Source organism: Arvicola amphibius, chromosome 6 (genome assembly GCF_903992535.2).
Source record: "Arvicola amphibius chromosome 6, mArvAmp1.2, whole genome shotgun sequence".
NCBI classification, from domain to species: domain Eukaryota; kingdom Metazoa; phylum Chordata; class Mammalia; order Rodentia; family Cricetidae; genus Arvicola; species Arvicola amphibius.
The window spans coordinates 17,467,198-17,484,325 of record NC_052052.2 but is presented as its reverse complement, the minus strand read 5'-3'; the positions used below and the strand labels follow the sequence as shown (position 1 = coordinate 17,484,325).

At 56.7% G+C, this 17,128-nt stretch overlaps 1 protein-coding gene across 1 annotated transcript in view; it reads left to right on the top strand.

Annotated features, from left to right (window-relative positions):
* Positions 1-14,382, top strand: part of Runx3 (RUNX family transcription factor 3) — a 57,011-nt gene extending 42,629 nt beyond the window's left edge. Inside the window, 2 exon segments of the mRNA XM_038334012.1 lie at positions 7,461-7,610; positions 12,020-14,382. Coding sequence (XP_038189940.1) covers positions 7,461-7,610; positions 12,020-12,552 — 683 coding nt within the window. The 3' untranslated portion in view covers positions 12,553-14,382.
* Positions 14,383-17,128: the final 2,746 nt, after the last annotated feature.

The following is a 17,128-nucleotide window of genomic DNA, read 5'->3' as shown; positions in this document are numbered from 1 at the left end:
TGGCATTCAAACCTTGGAGGCAAGCTTGACTTCCCTCAGGTAGCTCTTGGGAGGGGCCCAGAAATGGACCAGTGGCCTTCGGGAAGTCTCTTTGCCTCAGGGTCACCTCTTCCCATGCCCTTAACTATAGGTCTTAGACAGGCCACTTCCAGCCTCATTTTTCTTGTCTGAAGAATGGGTTTGCACAAGCAGGCAGCTGTATGGCCAGGAGATAGGCACTGAGCATCTTCTCTGTTAAGGGAGCTGATCTACACTCCCCTCCGCGCGAGCCTGCCGCTCAGTGGTGGTATGTACATAGCGAGGGCTTTGGAGGATAGAAACGCTTTATGGGCCCCTGTGTCTGGTCCTTCCCCCTGCACTCCGACCATGGCCATCATCAGCACAGATAGCCCTCCTCCCTCAGGAGCAGCAGGGCATCAGGGTAGCTGCTGGAGCCCCATTAAAGGGGCCATCATCTCCCCAGAGTGGGCTCAGCATGAAAGTGTAGCACTTAGGGCCACCAGTGGGTCTGGGAGTTAGGGGTAAGATGGAGAGGCCCCAGGTGTCCCCAGCGCCCCCTCTGTTCATCTGCTAGCTCAGTGCTTCCTGAGGCCTGTGGATGAGGATGTGGCCCAGCCTGCCCAGGGGGTCCTGTGAGTCCTCTGCCTGCCTTCTCCTGGTTCCTCATCCCCACACCTTAGCTCGCCCTTTCTGTAATAAGGTGGCTGGGAGGGGGACAAAACAGGAAGAGGTAGCTGGGGTCAGAGGCTGTGATTGCTGTGTGGCCTTGAACACGTATTATCCCTCTCTGGGCCTTCTTAATAGCTCCTTTTGCCACAGAGCAGAGGGGAGTGGCCATTCACCAGGATACCCCATCCTCGAGACATGCTTACTCTTGCCCATGGCCTACCTGACCCAGAAATCAGTTCTGCAATACCTAGCCTCTACTCTCAATGTGTTTATCCTTCCTCTTTGCTGGACTCAGTTTCCCTATGTAGGAGAGGAAAGAACACACACACACACACACACACACATAGAGCTGCTGGCCACCAAGTGATCCTCTCTCACAGCCCCCTGCAGTCTTTGCATGAGCCAACCCTCAGCAACATCCCTCACCCTGGGGAGGTAGCGCCCCTGCCTGAGGTGACCACAGCATCTCCAGACTCCAAGTGGGTCTCCTGGAGGCCCAGGAGGCCCAGGTTGAGTGGGATTTTGAGGGATTTTGCAGTTCCTGACTTTTCAGTGTTGACCCACAGGAAATGTCACAACCCTCTGAGACCTGACCAGCCTCCTGGCTCTCAGATTTTTGTATATTCCCCCTGCTCAGCTGGCTCCAGGACCCCCGTGAGGTCAGAGCCTCTGTGGGTAGCTGGGGCTGGCCCCGAGTCCAGGAGTCTGCATCCCTGAGGCCCAGCTGTGGTTTCTGTGGCCAGGTCGTTCCCCTCTGGTGCCTTGCAGAGCGTGCCCAGCCTGCAGCCGGGTGGCCAGCTGGGGCTGAGGCTGGCTCAGTGGCTTCCTGCCTGTGTGGCCTCGGTTTCTGATGCATCCCTCCCAGTCACTGGGGACTGGTTCAAATGCAGGTTGCTGAACTGGATTCAGCATAGGGATGTGAGGTGATGCAGGGCCTGACCACACTGGTGGTGACCACAGTTTGGGAACAACTAGCCTCATCTGCCAGGCTCAGCAGGTGCTGGTACCTAGTGTGGGACCCAGCTTTCCTCGCCTTCCCAGAAGCTGAGGGCATGGCCTGGAAGTGTCTCTTCCCCTAAATGCACACAAAGCAACTCCCACAAATAGTTTCTTAGGCACCTGGCATCCCTCCAGCACTGTTCCATGTTCAGGGGACACCACCCTGAACCCCAACTGCTGGTTCCCACCCTCCTGGGCCTCACATTCCAGAGGAGAGAAGAAGAAACAGGTTTTACAGTGACCATAGCCAGATCTGGTGGCAACTCTGCCTTCCCCTCCTGCACCCTCTTCCCCAACTCACGCCACTCCAGCTGCTGGTCTCTGCCAGATGCAGTCCTGCCTCAGGGCCTTTGCACAGCTGCTTCCATGCCAGAGTTGTGCCTGCACAGTGGTCTGCACGTTCCACTGTGCCAGGGCTCTTTTCTTGTGCTTGTCAATCACTTGCCCCTGGCCCTGAAGATGCCCACACAAACATTTAGTCCGTCAGGAATAAGCTAAATAAATAGGGTGTTCATTTCAGCAAAGCTGGGAGGAGGCTGGAGTGGGCAGAGGGTGGGCAGTTGCAGGAGCGGGTGGTGGTGGGGTCTCCTGGTGAGGTTCAGTCCTGAAGGAAGTGGACCAATAGCAGTGTGGCCTCTTAGGACCTGGTATGGGCAGGGAAAATGACCCAGTGTCACACATGGGCCTTGGAGAAGACTGAAGCGTGTTGTCACCCTGGGCTTCAGGTGTGGGGAAGCTGAGAGGTCTAGAGAGCCACACCTGGTCATTCAGTACCCCCTGCTCCCCAGAGCCTGGGAACACCCACTAAAGTCTGGCAGATCTATAAGAACCCACCCAGCAGAAGAGAAAGGGTTAACCTCAGACCTCCCAGCTCCCCTAATCAGGCCCAGGCCTGGAAGCCCCAGTTGCAGCCCTGGGCGGGAGCTACCTCCCTGCCACTGGCCCTCCGCCAGGCCAGGCGGCTTCCCTGCCCGCCACCTCTGGTTTTCATCTGCTCACAGGGGGCCAATTCACAGCAGACCACCCCAGGTCCGGCACCCGCCTGCCATCCCAGCGGCTGATCCGAGTCCGGTGTAAATCTCCCCACAGGCCGCAGAGCAAGCTCGGCAGCAGGCGCACAGTGGCTGCTGTGTGTGGGTTGCGGAGTAGCAGGCTGCAGGGCGGCTGTTGGGAAGCTGAGCCAGCGCAGGGCCTGGCGGCTGGGGCTCACCTTGTTCCCGGGGCCCTGCCCGACTTTGCCTCTCCCAGCATCCTACCTCCTGCCTCTTTGAGGCCAGACATGGGAGTTGGCCTCCTGCCAGGCGGAGCCCCGCTCTCCTCTGTCAGAGGAACTCTGTGGGCTAGGCAGCTCATTCCAGGTTTTCTATCACCTTGTGACCTTGGCCTGGTGCCTTCTCCTTTTCCACTGTGAAGCTGGGGGTGGGGGCAAAGGAGCCTCCCAGAGGGCTGTGGCCTTGAAGTTGTATGTGTGGTCCTCCAGGCATAGGAACCCCCGCAGGCTGGAGGCTGGGGCTAACCCTGGCGGATCCACCAGGAATCTGGCAGGTGGAGGAACCCATGCTGGCCTGGTTGGGGACAGTAAGGGAGTCCCAGCTGGACTACATAGTGTGTCCCTGGGGAGTCTTCCAATCCAGGGGCTTTGATCTGGGTCACCTGCCAGTGAGGTTGGCTAATGGCTTGGCTCTGTAGCATGAGAGTTGGTGAACCAGGAGTGAGAGTCAGTTCAAAGCAGGGCTGAAACCTCCCCTGAAGATCAGAGCCTTTGGGCTGTGTACTCAGGCACGACTTTCACCAAGGGTGTAGGGAGGCTCTAAGCTTTTGTCCCCCATTTTACAGAAGAAACCATGGAGGCCCAACATCAGCAAACTTTCCAGAAGCCACCACTGGATGATGGCTGCCTACAGTGGGCCTGGGGCTACTGGCCCTGGGTTGGGCTAGCTGAGATCTGCCCTCCCACAGACAGGGTCCTGGGCTCTCACTGCGATCAAAGACCCCAGCAGGAGGCTGACAGGCAGTGCAAGCCAGACCCACAAGTCAGGGGCCCTTCCCCTGTGCCCTCCTCCCCATGAGGACTCTACTTTCACCAGACCTATATACCCACCCCTAAGGTAGGATGACAGCCACTTTACAGATTTGGAAGCTGAGGCCCGGAGGAAAGCAGCTTGGGCTGCGGTAGTTGTGTGGCTGGCACTCAACCCTGAGTTTCAAAGCAAGGCAGAACCCCGTCAGGGCTCCACTGAGACCCTGAGTCCTAGTTAGGATTTGTTGTTGTAATGTAACATCCCAGCCACAAGCAAGGGGTTATGGTGACGTCATCTTCCAGCTCCGGGGGCCACACTCCCTCACTGAGGGAAGTCAGGGCAGGAATTCAACGCAGGAACCTGAAAGCTGGAGCTGACTCAGAGGCGGCGGAGGAGCGCAGCTTCCTGGCTCGTTCCTCCGTGATGGAAAGATGACGGAAACCCTTTCCTTCCCAAGCTGCTTTTGGTCATAGTGTTTTATCTCAGAGACAAGTAACCAAGACGCCTGTCCCTCTGCTCATGTCCCTCCCCACAGAGTGCAGTCTGGGCTGGGCCCTAACACCATGTCACACCCTGAATTTCACAGCCTTGCCCTTTCCTGAGATGGGCACCGGGGATAAGAGGTGACCAGCTGTCTCCTGGGAGCTGTCAGCCTGTCAGTGGCTCCTCCCAGCCTTGCCGTTTCCCACCTGTACAGTGGGGGCTTGGCCGTTCTCACTCTCACGCCACACAGGCCAGCGGCTGGTGTGCCTCCTATGCCTGCTGTGGAGAAAGCTCCCTGGGCACAACGGGCTCCAATTTCTTCTGCTCTTAACTGTTACGGGGCCGTTCACAGGGCTCTTAGGTTGGACCCAAAGGATAGGGAGCCTTTCCGGTAGAGGCTGTCATGTACTCAGGACAGAGGGTATGAGAGACGACAGGCCAGTAGCAGCAGGAGGCCAGAGCTGTTCAGGGGCTGCCTCTCTTTCCACTGGCAGCTTGAGGCCAGTATGACCAATGCTAACTTCTTGCGATTTTAAGGTAGTAACTCTGCAAAGGAGAGGACTTAGGTGAGCAGGCTGTGCAGTGGGTGTCGGGAGAGACAGTGACTGAGGCACAGAAGGGCAAGACCCAAGTGACTGAGGGAACCAGACAGCTCCATGCTCTCACTGTGGGAAAGGGAATAAAAGGGTTTTTCTGTGGTTCTCCTCCCCGGGCACAGGCCAGGCACTTCCGTTTAGTTCTGTTCCCAGCATGAGGGCCTCAGCCTTGCGGCTCTGAGACTTTCTGGCGCCCTAGCCACGTGGGGTCACCAGGCTCCCCTCTGCCTCTTCCCTGGCAGTGGCTTTAGTACTGCACAGCCACAGGAAGCAGTCCTGTGCCATCCTGTCTTCCAGGGAGCTTGCCCTGGGCAAGCCACTGGGTCCCAGCTGGCTGTGAAACCCCAGTGTCCCCACTGACCCGTGAGAGCTCCAAGGGGAAGCGTAGAGAAGGAACAAGGGGTCTTGAGTTAGAGATCTGGGCTGTCTTCTGGTCACCACCCTGGCCCCGGTGTCCTGCTGTGCCATCGGCCTTCCCTGTGGTCATTGTGATAGAGACACTGTAGCCCAAGGGGAGGGAAGTGTGATAGGTGAGACTCATGAAGCACCTGTTTAGGTCCATCCTTGAACCCAGACTGTCCCCAAGTCCCCTCTCCTTCCGCTGGTCACAGGAACGGCTGCAAACACACAGTACACTGTGACTCAGAACCAGGGCCCTTTGATCACCAGTGACGACAATGGCAGGCCTGAGGTTTTGCACCAGCATTTGTGTGGCCCCATTGGCTGCCTTGGAGCTTGCGGTTGACTGAGACACCCATTTCCTCGCACCCAAGCTGCCATCTGGCCAACCCACAACCTCCCATCTATCCGATGTGCTTCCTGCCTGTTGAGATGTCTTGGAATTCATTGTCCCCAGCTCATCTCCAATAGCCTCAGAGCTGGGTTCTGGCACTCCTACTGAGACAGAAACCACATCATGGCATCATGATGCCAGTCAGTCGTCCTCAGCGAGGCAGAAGCCTTCTGTCCAGTCCGCAGCCACCCACCTGTCTCATCACAGACATGCCCAGGTCCTCAGGCCTTGGAGTTTGCAGCACCAACTCCAAGGTGCCTCAGGGCAAGCTCTCCTCTTCCTTTCCTAGAGCCTTGAGGTTGTGACCGCTGCTGCCCAGCATCCCGCTGGCCTCGGCTGGGGCCTTATGAGAGGATAGTGGGGTTCCCTGGCTATGGCAGCCTGCCTTCTGGACCCCCTGCTCAGTTCCTGGGCTCTCCTGAGTCCACTTGGACCTGTGGCAGGCATGTGTGGGAGCGCTGAGGTCCATGAGGCCCAGCACTTTTTTGCTTCACTTTCAGAGTCAGGCATCGGGTTCTTTTCACAGCTTCCTCAGGTCCCTCATCCCAGCAGGGGTCAGCGGTCATTGCCAAAGCCCTGGACTCACTTGTCCAGCCTCAGGTAGAACAGTGAAAGACCCTCTCGTACCACTCAGCTTTATGTCAATCCACGTCAATCCAGACCCAAAGATTCAGGCAAACCTCTCATGATAAACACCCTTCTTACACTTTCCTAGCTTAGGAAACCCCGCCATGTTGCTGCGTGACCTCAGACAAGCCTCCATACCTCTCTGAGCCATAGTCCCTGTTTGTACAGAGAAAGCAGACTGAGCTAGTGGGTGGATGGTAGGCAGAGACGCCTGACAGGAGAAGAGCATCCAGTGATGTGGTGTGGTCTTGTCACATTCATGAGCTCTCTAGGGTGGCAGGGAGGACATTCGGAGAGGCTGGTCACTGCCCCCTCTTCACAGGTGAGGAAAGTGGGCTCCCAGGGGTGTCACTCTAAGAGAAAGAAATAGAATAACACACCCAGGCTGAGGTCATTCTAGAAAGTTCCAAGGGAGTCTTCCTCCTCCATTTTTCTGAGCACATAAACCCCAAAAGAGGCTGAGAAGAGAAATTTGAGAGTTGGTGAGAACAGGCGCTTGCTATCAAGGGGCCTTGGTGGCCAGGGCTCACCCGACATTTTTATTTTAGGAACTCTGTGTTGTTTGGGAAAAGAAAGCTGGGTGATTGAAGAGTGTGTGTGGCACTAGGTGTCACCCCCAGGTGCCCCCTCAGCCATCGACGGGTGCACAGCCAGCCTGTGGTTCTGCAGAGGTGGCAGGGAGGACTGGCCATCTCCTAAACGTGACACTCCACCAGGTGTACTGGTCCCTTGGCCCTGTGTCTGGGCAGGGGCTGGAAGCCTGTGTACCCTCAATGACCATGCCCCTGCCCTCCATCCTCAGGCCCTGAGGGGAAGCAGGTTTGGGGGTGGTTAGGTCAGCCAGAACTAAGTGGTCAGCACTCCCTTCCATGACCTCAAGGCCTCACAGGGGTGTGTAGCATATTGGGATCTGCATGGCCCGGGTGAGGGGAGTACGGCACCTCCTCCTGACTCCTTGGCAACGCGCCTGCCCAAGCTGTTCTTCTAGGCCTGTTGCTGCCTTGGTATCCTTTTCTGTCAGCCCATGCTGGGGAGGTTTAGGTAGTTCAGAGCTTACCACCACAGCCCTGCTGGCCCAGTCAGAGCTCCTAAGAGTGATGTAAAAATAACCATTCTGAGGAGAGGTCAGACAGCCTGAGGAGGCACATAGCCACAATCTCTGTTTTGTTCAGAAAATCAGAGAGTTCCACAGAGGCCCAGATTAGACTCCAGGGAAAACTTCCCAACAGGGCAAGGCATTGCAGTGGCTAATGGGCTACCTGTGCTCCACAGGGCATCGGCAGAAGATAGAAGATCAGACCAAGGCCTTCCCTGACCGCTTCGGAGACCTGCGCATGCGTGTAACGCCCAACACCGCCAGCCCCCGGAGCTCGCTCAGCACCACAAGCCACTTCAGCAGTCAAGCCCAGACCCCAATCCAAGGTACGGAACAGCAGAGTTCTGTGGGGATCAGGCCGGGCTGTGGAAAAGGAGAGGCCAAGTCCTCGGGGAAGATGGCTCCCCACTGTTTCTCGGGGGACAGCTGGGGCAGTTTGCAGTTTGCACAACCAGGTCGACTCGTGCACAGTGCCTGGCCCTGGGATGAGCATGAGATGTGGTGACCATTCCTCCCTCTGAAACTCACGATTCCCTGGAGACATGAGGGTAATCCCGTGGTGGGCACAGAGCCATAGCCTCTGGGTTCTCACTTTGCACACACTCCCACTACCTCAGCCTTCTCGTGGTGAGGGGAGATAACGTGGGGATATCTCATTTTCTTCTTCCCTTGAGACAGGGCTTGTTTGTATAGCCCTGGCTATCCAGAACTACCTCTATAGACCAGGCTGGCCTCGAACTCACAGAGATCTGACTGCCTCTGCCTCCGGAGTGCTGGGATTAAAGGTGTGCGCCACCACCACCCAGCAGGTTGGGGGTATCCCTTCCTGGCACCGAGTGCTATTCACACCTGAAACTGTGGCATTGGGTGCCAGCACCGCCTCGCCCGGTCTCTCCACCCATAGTCACACGAATAGAGAGCGCTAGGACTGGGCTCTGTCCCCACGGCCTCGCTGAGGCGGCTAGGCCACAAGCAGATCTGTCTGAGGTCTGTCAGTTCAAGGCAGGTGTTCGGCCAGCCCCGCGGCAGGCATTGGACTTCTGCTAGGAGTCAGAGAGAGGAGGTTAAATGTAGCTGGCTGGGGCAGGCAGGAGCAGAAGCAGTCCAGCCACGGAGGCCTGAGAGCTGGCTGCTGCTCTGTGCGGTACCTGTCCCTTCAGCTCACCAGCGTTGGCTCAGGGTCAATGTGGCAGATAAGTGGATTGAAACTGAAGAGGGTTGTGCCACCCTTGGGGCCATATAGCCTTCTGGTGACTAAATTCAATGTCTCCCTTGGCCTGTCTCTAGGTTAGGACTTCTGAGGGCCTGAGAAGGGACTGACCATGAGGGCCAGAGTGGGCTGCATGCTGGCTCCTCTCTGCCCTCCCTACCTTATGCCCTTCTCCATGTTGGGCTTTCCATGAGGACATTAACCATGTGTCCTAGGCATGAGACAGTATCAGGGGCATAGCACCATCCCTCGGTGTGCCAGGAAGCTGGCTCAAGGTAAGGAAAGGCCTTACCCCCAGCTTGCCTAACCCCATGGGCTTGTGAGTTTGAGATTCAGCTCTTGAGCCCTGGGCCTTTGAGGTTCATTTCTGGCCTCAGTAAGTTCCCTGCATCTACTCCATGCCCAGCTCTGTCCAGGAGCTTGTCCTTGCCCCAGCTCCACAGGCCAGCACCTACAGAGTCTGGCCTGAAAGAGATGGATGGAGTCCAGCCAGGAACACCCCAAGTCCAATAGTGCTGGACAGTGCTTCCTGTCCACCAGTTCCTGTGAGGGAAGAGCACAGGGCTGCCCTGCCACAGGGAGAGGGTATAGTCTTTGGACTCCGTGCTCCCTGGAGACTCAGCCTCTCAACAGCTCTGGGCCTCACCCAGCCAGTGTGGCATGGAGGGCCAGTCCTTCTCTTGTTGCATCCTGATATAGGACTCCTCAGCCCCATGTTAGCTCCAGCTGGCCTTTTGGGGTTCAGGAGAGGGTCCCGGATACCCACCACAGGAAACAAGCATGGACTTCATTATCAGGTCCACTTGAGCACTTCTAGCTCCACGTGTATTGGCTGTGTGATCTTAGGCCAGTCACCTAACTTCTCTGAGCCTCAGTGTGCCCATCCATAAAGTGAAAAGTGGTCTCCATCAGAGTGGCTTTGGCAGGCTCAGATACGAAGAGTCACACTCTCTGATCCTCCGTCCTGGTGGGACTAGGTCCCAGAAGTCCCCCAGCATACCTCACCACTTCCCTTGGTGCCCGTTAATCGCTTTGACCCCTAGCTTTGGTTACTGCAGGCAATGCTAAGACGGGGGTGGGGTGGGGAGAGCTTGCCGCAGAAGCCCACAATGGGGGCTTCTCACAGCTCAAAGGGCTCATTCAGCTGCACGCAGCAGCTGGGGCAATTTGGAGAAAATGAACCTTTCCTCCCGCTGCTAGGTTGGCTGTCTGACAGTGGTCCCGGCAGCTCAGATTTCCTGGGGCTGTGAGGCTGAGGCTGAGGATCTGAGGGGGTACCTAGGGCAGGTACTTCCCCACCACTCGGGAGAAGAAGCGGGAGCAACAAGGAGAGAGGAAGGAAGGGTCAGTGGCCTCTCCACGCATCCCAGTCCCTCTGCCACAGGGCCACGGTCCCACTGTCCTCTCGCAAGTCTTGTTCGGTCTGCTTGGAAAAGTGAGGTCCCTGAGAGCGGGGCACAGTATCCCGTGTCCTCTCATCTTACAGCGTCCTCTCCACAGGACTCCAGCATGTAGATGGGCATCAGGCACCTCGACCTCCCATACCTCAAGGCAGACTAAGCAGCCAGAGGGCCCTCAGTTTTCATGTGAGAAAGCTGCAGCTGCCTGACCCTTGTCCAGTCTCCCCATCTGGAGCCAGGGACAGCCCTCTGTGGTGCTCCACAACCGGAGACGCTGATGCACGGAGACCCAAAGGGTAGCAGACACCTGAGGTCACCTGACACCTTGGGCAGAACCTAGGAAGCAGGAGCCTTTGAGCCTGCATCCCCAGGGGGCCCACCCAGATCCTGCTGGCCCAGAGATAGACCTCCCCTGGTCTTCCATCCATGATGGAGGAGACAACGGGCTGAGGCTTGGCAGGCCAAGGTTCTGGGGACTGTTCCCTGTCAGGGTGTGAGGAGGGCCCCAGGTTGGGGTTTCACCTTATCGGGGACCCACTTCTGGGTACCCACAGCAAGAGGTGTGACGGCGGCTGCCACAATCAGAGAGAACGGCACGGGCCACCGGACCTGGCTCAGTTCTTAGCGTTTTAAGTGGATTAACAAATTTGTTTTTTGTTGTTGTTGTTGTTTTTGTTTTTTTTGTTTTTTGTTTTTTTTTTTTGGTTTTTCGAGACAGGGTTTCTCTGCAGCTTTAGAGCCTGTCCTGGAGCTAGCTCTTGTAGACCAGGCTGGTCTCGAACTCACAGAGATCCACCTGCCTCTGCCTCCCGAGTGCTGGGATTAAGGGCATGCGCCACCACCGCCTGGCCTGGATTAACAAATTTGATCCAGGTCCCCAGGAAATTGATGCGCAGAGACGTTAAGTGATTTGACAGAGGACACACAGGGAATGAGAATCAAAGCCAGGAAGAGTGGATGGCTCCAGAGGCCCCATGGAAAGCCCTGCTGCCTCCACAAAGAGGCAGTGCCCAGCAGGCAGTGTTGGGGCTCAGGACAGTGTGCTGTGTGACCCGCATGCCTCTCCCTTGCTGGGTCCCTGTTTTCCCACCAGTGGTGTTAGGTTTGTTCCCAAAGCCCATGGGAATGCTGGGATCGGGGACCTGTGATTATAGAAGTAGGTATACAGTTGCCACATCCTCTCTTAGAGCCCACTGAGAAATCTAGACCCCTGGCATTGCTGTGCCGGCTCTGACTGAATATTAACCAGGCTGGGGTCTGGACCTGCAAGTGTTTCTCTTAACAATGGAGGTGGTGAGGGTTTCATGCTTGTAGTTGTGTGACTAACAGGTTGCTTCAGCCTGCAGGGCAGACTTAGGAGACATCGGCTCAGGAAGTGGGGGTGAGGACCAGCAGAACCCACCCCCCAGCCAGGACCCCAATCTACAGGTGTGCCCATCCAGAGGGCACAGGGATGCCTGAGTGCTGCTGCTGCCCAGTCTGTTACTTAGCCCATGGTTGCTCCCAAGATCAGAAGTGACATGTCTGTCTCACTGCCCTGCCAAGAGCTGTCCTGACCTTCATCTGATGCCTTGACCCTCTTGACTGTGCAGTTTACAGGCAGGAGCTGTTTACATACATACATACACACACACATACATACATGTACGCGTGCACACATGCGCGTACACACACACACGCACACACACACACACACACACACACACACACACACACAGTGGCCCCAACGGAGAAGAGACCTTCTGGAGCATTCCAGTACTTTCTGTGCACGAGGGGGACAATTAGCCTTTCTCTATCTCTGCCTTAGTTTCCTCCTCTTCCAGCTTCCTGTCTTGCTGGGTCCCTGGAGACCCTATTCACACTCTTGATGTTGTCAGCTCTCCAGAGGAGTGAGCTTGTGGGGACCCCTATCTAGTGCTTGACTTAGCAGGCTGGGAAGGACACATAGGACGAAGAAGGGCTGTACCCTTTGTCCCCTTTGCTTTGGCCTAGAGTTCCCAGAGCAGGGTCCTACACAGCCCAGCCCAGGCAGAGGAAAGGGTCCCCAAGAGGGTCACCCCACAGTGGCAGAGGACCCACGGTGATCCTGGTCTGCGCACCTGACACCCCCTCTTGCTGTCCCCAGGCTCCTCAGACCTGAACCCCTTCTCGGACCCACGCCAGTTTGATCGCTCATTCTCTACGCTGCAAAGCCTCACAGAGAGCCGCTTCCCGGACCCCAGGATGCACTACCCGGGCGCCATGTCTGCCGCCTTCCCCTACAGCGCCACACCGTCGGGCACCAGCCTGGGCAGCCTGAGCGTGGCGGGCATGCCGGCCAGCAGCCGCTTCCACCACACCTACCTCCCGCCGCCCTACCCGGGGGCCCCGCAGAGCCAGAGCGGGCCCTTCCAGGCCAACCCCGCGCCCTACCACCTCTTCTACGGCGCCTCCTCCGGCTCCTACCAGTTCTCCATGGCGGCTGCGGGCGGTGGCGAGCGCTCGCCCACCCGCATGCTGACCTCCTGCCCCAGCGGCGCCTCGGTGTCCGCGGGCAACCTCATGAACCCCAGCCTGGGCCAGGCTGATGGCGTGGAGGCCGATGGCAGCCACAGCAACTCGCCAACGGCCCTGAGCACGCCGGGCCGTATGGACGAGGCCGTGTGGCGGCCCTACTGAGCACCCTGGGGACTCGCGGGCCACCCGGACCAGCCCTCCAGCTCCAGGCTACAGGAAGAAACAGACTTTGGCCTGGTCCCAGGGGCCAGAGCTAGCAATGGCTCCCAGAGCTCTGTCCAGCAACAAGTTTGAACAGAGAATATGGGGACCTCCCCCAGGACACTGCCCCGGCCCAGACCCACCTCTGTTGTCTCCAGCCATGCCTAGGATTATCTCCTGAGCCAGAGGCTACCCCTGCCCTCGGGGAAGGAGGCCTTTGCAGGCAAGAGAAGCCCAGGCTCAGAGATATCCAAACTTCCTCTCTCTCACCCTGCACCCGGGGACCAGCCCTCACTCTGCATCCATACCCATCAAGTCAACTGGAAACCCCAACCCCTGAGATGAAGGACCCAGGACACACCTACACCAATCCCAGACTTGACTTCTCCATTACCCTAGGAAAGCGACCCTTGGCCAGTTCTAGCTTCCCCAAAGATATCAAACTCCAGAGCAGACTCATCCCTGGTGGCAGGTCCCTAAAGTGAGGATGGCCTCAACACCTCCAAGCACATTCCAGCCTGAAGGGACAGCTTGGTTCTCAGGGGCAGAGAGGTCGGAGCAGAAAGCCTTACCGTGGGAAGCAATGGGATGGCCAACATCCCTGGTCAGTAGGCTCCCTCCTTCCAGCTGAGCTGTGTCCCAGGCCTTGACTCCCAACCCAACCCACAGCTCTGCTCCCTACATGTTTATACCTAGAAGAAAACAACCTAGAAGCCAAAGAAAAAGTGGCTTCGTCACACATTTTAAAACAAGTCTGTGAGAGCTGAGGTACTGTGTATCTGAAAGCCCCGCCTCTACTGGTGTGATGGGAGCAGGATCCTGCCACTCTAGAGCCCACATTCCTCATTCCTCGTAGGAGGGGACCAGGGGGCTCCAGGAGACCTTTTGGGGTCTCTGCTGAGGTGTGCAATGGCAGATCAGTGTTCGAGCAGAGGTCAGACGGGAAGGGAGGTCTTGGCCTAGGGCTTGGGTCATGGGGACTATGGGAGACTGTCAGTGGGCTAGGTTAGAAGGCTTTACCAGAGCTGCTCCACAGACTGAGTGAGCCACATCCCGTATGGCCTTGGAGCTCTCCTCTAAAAGGCTCCTTAGTGAAGGTCTCTGTGGTAGTGCTTGGCCTTCCCCATCGCCCACACCTGCAAACACTCCGGCTGGTCAGAGGGTCCTGACAATCTCGTGCAGACACCTCTTGTTTGTTACAGTTTCTTTTGTCCCACCCTGCTGGGGGGCAGGACCAAAACATTTTCTATCTCTTGGAAGTAGCTGAGTTAGCCTTCCAGCTCCTGAACCCAGAGGGGCCTCCTCACCTCTTCTCAGGAAGCAGCTATAGCCCATTGCCCTCCTACCTGCCTCACTACTGGTCCATGGCTACCAAGGAAGACACCTCCAGGGTCCTGGCACCCAACACTGTGCAAACCACCCCAGACAACTGCCCTTCCTGATAGCCAAACGCAGGCAGAGATGGGAAATCACACACACCATTACTTTTCTTTCCCATCTCTGATTAACAGTGACAGCTCAGTCTGTTGTTGGTCCTATGGTCAGTACAGGCAGCGGGGGCTGGTAAAAATGGGTCCTTACTTGCAAGGCTGCTTTAAAGTGCTACCTGGAAGCACTGGCTAGAAGCACAAGGAAGCTGAAGGGGTTGATCCAATGTCACTGTAAGTGTGCAGGTGGGTGCTGATCCTTGGTGACATTGTTCCCCTGAAGTACCCTACCTGCTGTGAGCAGGTCTTCCTGAAGCGGGCTCAGAGTCCAGGGGGAGGGGAGGGCCTGCTTTGCACTATAGGCTGCTTTGGTGTGTTTGTTTTTTTTTTTAATGCACAATTCGCTTGTACAGTCAACTGCCCATCTTGGGTACTATTTAACTGTAAAATGAAAATTGTATTTGTTACAATAATATAACAGATGCCTTGAAGGACCTGTGTCGGTCTTCTAGAGTTGTGAAGGTGGGTGGGACCTCCAGCTCCTGGGCAGGAGACAGGGAATTATAGGGCATGGTTGAACTGGCTGTGTCGGAGATACCCCGTGCTGGGAAGTCCTCCATCCAGCTCCATCGGGGTAGCTCCAGAGACCTGGCTCGAGGACCTCTGAAAGGCCACCTTCCTGGCTAAGCTAGCACCCCAGAACATCAGATAGGCCCTCAAGATTACACCAGCCTGTTTTCCCTCTGCCGACCATGCCAATCACACAGAGACGGTCCTGTCTGACACAGCTGATTTGAGGAGGGACAGGTTGAAGGAGCAGCCAGACACCCCAGTGTGGAACCTTCCGAGTGTGTACCCTGGGACGGGTGTGGCAGAAGCCCCTCAGGAGTGAGAAACCGTCTTAGGTGAAGACCTTTCCAGGGTGAGGGGCTCTAGGAAATAAGGATTCCTTTGGGGAGCCCCTCTGAAGTAGAAGTGTCCCTCACCCCCGCCAGGGTAGGCTTGCTGGGACACAGGGCTACAAAGCGGTCATTTGGAGTAACAAAGAGAGCTGTCATGGGTTCCATGGCTCCCTGTAGCTGGTAGTTGCCAAGCTGAGACCACACCCTGAAAATGGGGGCTGTGGATGACAGTGGGGGACCTAGCTTGATAATCCCTTTTTACTCTTCCATCAGGAAGGTTCAGAACCCCACCCCAGCCTGTGCCTGACTAGATGGGACAGACAGACAGAGATTTTCGTAAGACTGACAAAGTTCTGTGGTGACCACCTCAAAGTTCTAAGGTCCTGCCCTGTTGTGTTAGCCTGCCTAAGATGAGCCCCCAACAGGAAGTTCCTGTTTTCCTACCCATCAGCAGCTCTGCCCACAGAATTCTGACCACCGCTACCATAGAACCTGCCCCCAGGTACACCCTGAGTGAGTCCCCCAGCAGGACCTCTCCTTGGGTTAGAAGCAACATCTGCACAGTTCCACATTCTTTAAATTGGTTTATCTGAGGGTGGGCCTGTAAGGCGGCTCCTACAATTTAACAAAAGCCCTGACTTTATCTCCTGTCAAAAGGTAACAGACCAAGAGAAGTCCTGGCCCAGCTAGAGACAGGGCCCTGAGGATGCCTTGCAGTTACCTCTGTGGCCTGTGGGTGGCGGCAGGAGTGGCTCCCAGACAGCAGAGAGAAAGCTGCACTCCCCCCATCCAGTCCCTCCCTACCCACCCCCAAACCCCTGCTTTGGAGAGAAATGTGGAGGACTGATGTTTAGGAAGAACTCCTCAGCCTCAGGAGAGTTGCTCTTGCCCTGCCCGGTTTCCTCACCCGGCAATGGTAGTGATAGTAGCAGCTTCCTGTCTCTGCCCTTCAGAGCCACTCTCCTGGTCACATGTCCCGTATGTTAGCACAGTTGCAGACCCTGAGCTCCCAGGTTTCACCGGAAGACAGGGACTGGGGGAGAACTGACTTCTGGGTGGGAAGGCTCCTCCACTCAGCAGCCCCAGCCAGGCTCGGTTGCTGTCCAGAATAAGAGGATCTGGCATGGCTAGTATAGGCCAGAGGCCAGTCTGCTGCCAGTCTGGAAGCCCCGAGGTCCTCCTGTCTCATCTGAAGTGTCAAGGAATCCGCTGACTTGATCTGTGACTGGCTTCGTGGCCATCTAAGAGGCAGTTCCCAGAAAGGACTCAAGCCTGACATCAGGCCTGGGATGGCTTTGACTCTTGTCCTGAGAAGCGCCCATCTTGTCTGGGCCGCAGGAAACAAGTCTGGGGAGCTGTGTGACACGGGGACAGGACCTGACACAGACCCAGATCTGCCTCCCTTCTTAACCAGTACCCTTCCCTGCCATCAGACCCCCAGCACGGCCCCGGGAAGGGGCCGGGCCGTTCTCCACCGCACCCCACATCCCAGCTAAGAACACTTCAGTGGCTCCGTTCATCTCAGGGTCATAAATGAAACGAGCTGTCAGAAGAGCCGAGTGTACGAACAAGCCTCTCTGGCAGGAACCCAGACCTCCCCTAACTCCTCCCCATGGGGGCTGTATGGAGTGAGGGCCCATGTCCCCCCAATATCCGCCGCTACACCTGTGTGGTCCTGGCGAGGGAAGTCTGGGAAGCCGGATTCCAAGCTTCCTATTTTTAGTGTGCGACCAAGAGTGGGCTGTTTGTTTTATATATTTATATCCAGCACAGGGCCTGCAGAGCCAGTCAGAATGCGAAGGGGTGGGTGGCCCTGCTGTCGATGCCACTTCCCCACTGTGCCCCAATGCTGGAAACGGCCAAGACTCCTTAGTGTTAATGGGTGGCTGCCTTTGGCCACATAACCCTGCTCTACTCCTGGGGACAGTCTCTTCAAGGCTTTGGCCACACAGCTCACTCAATCACTCCCCAAGTGCCATCTGCAGATGAGCAAGTCACAGTGGAGTGCTCCTCTCGGGTCAGATGGGGAACAGCAGGTCAGAACAAGCACACAGGCTCCTCGGAGGAGGCATCTCTCCCCCTCAGACAAGATGGAAAGTAGAACATAGGGCATGCACGACAGCGTTCTCCATCCGTAGAGAGCTGGAGAGGAGGCTGGGGATGGGGGGCTGGCCTTGGTCATGGAGCCCTGGGGAGCCAAGCCGAGAG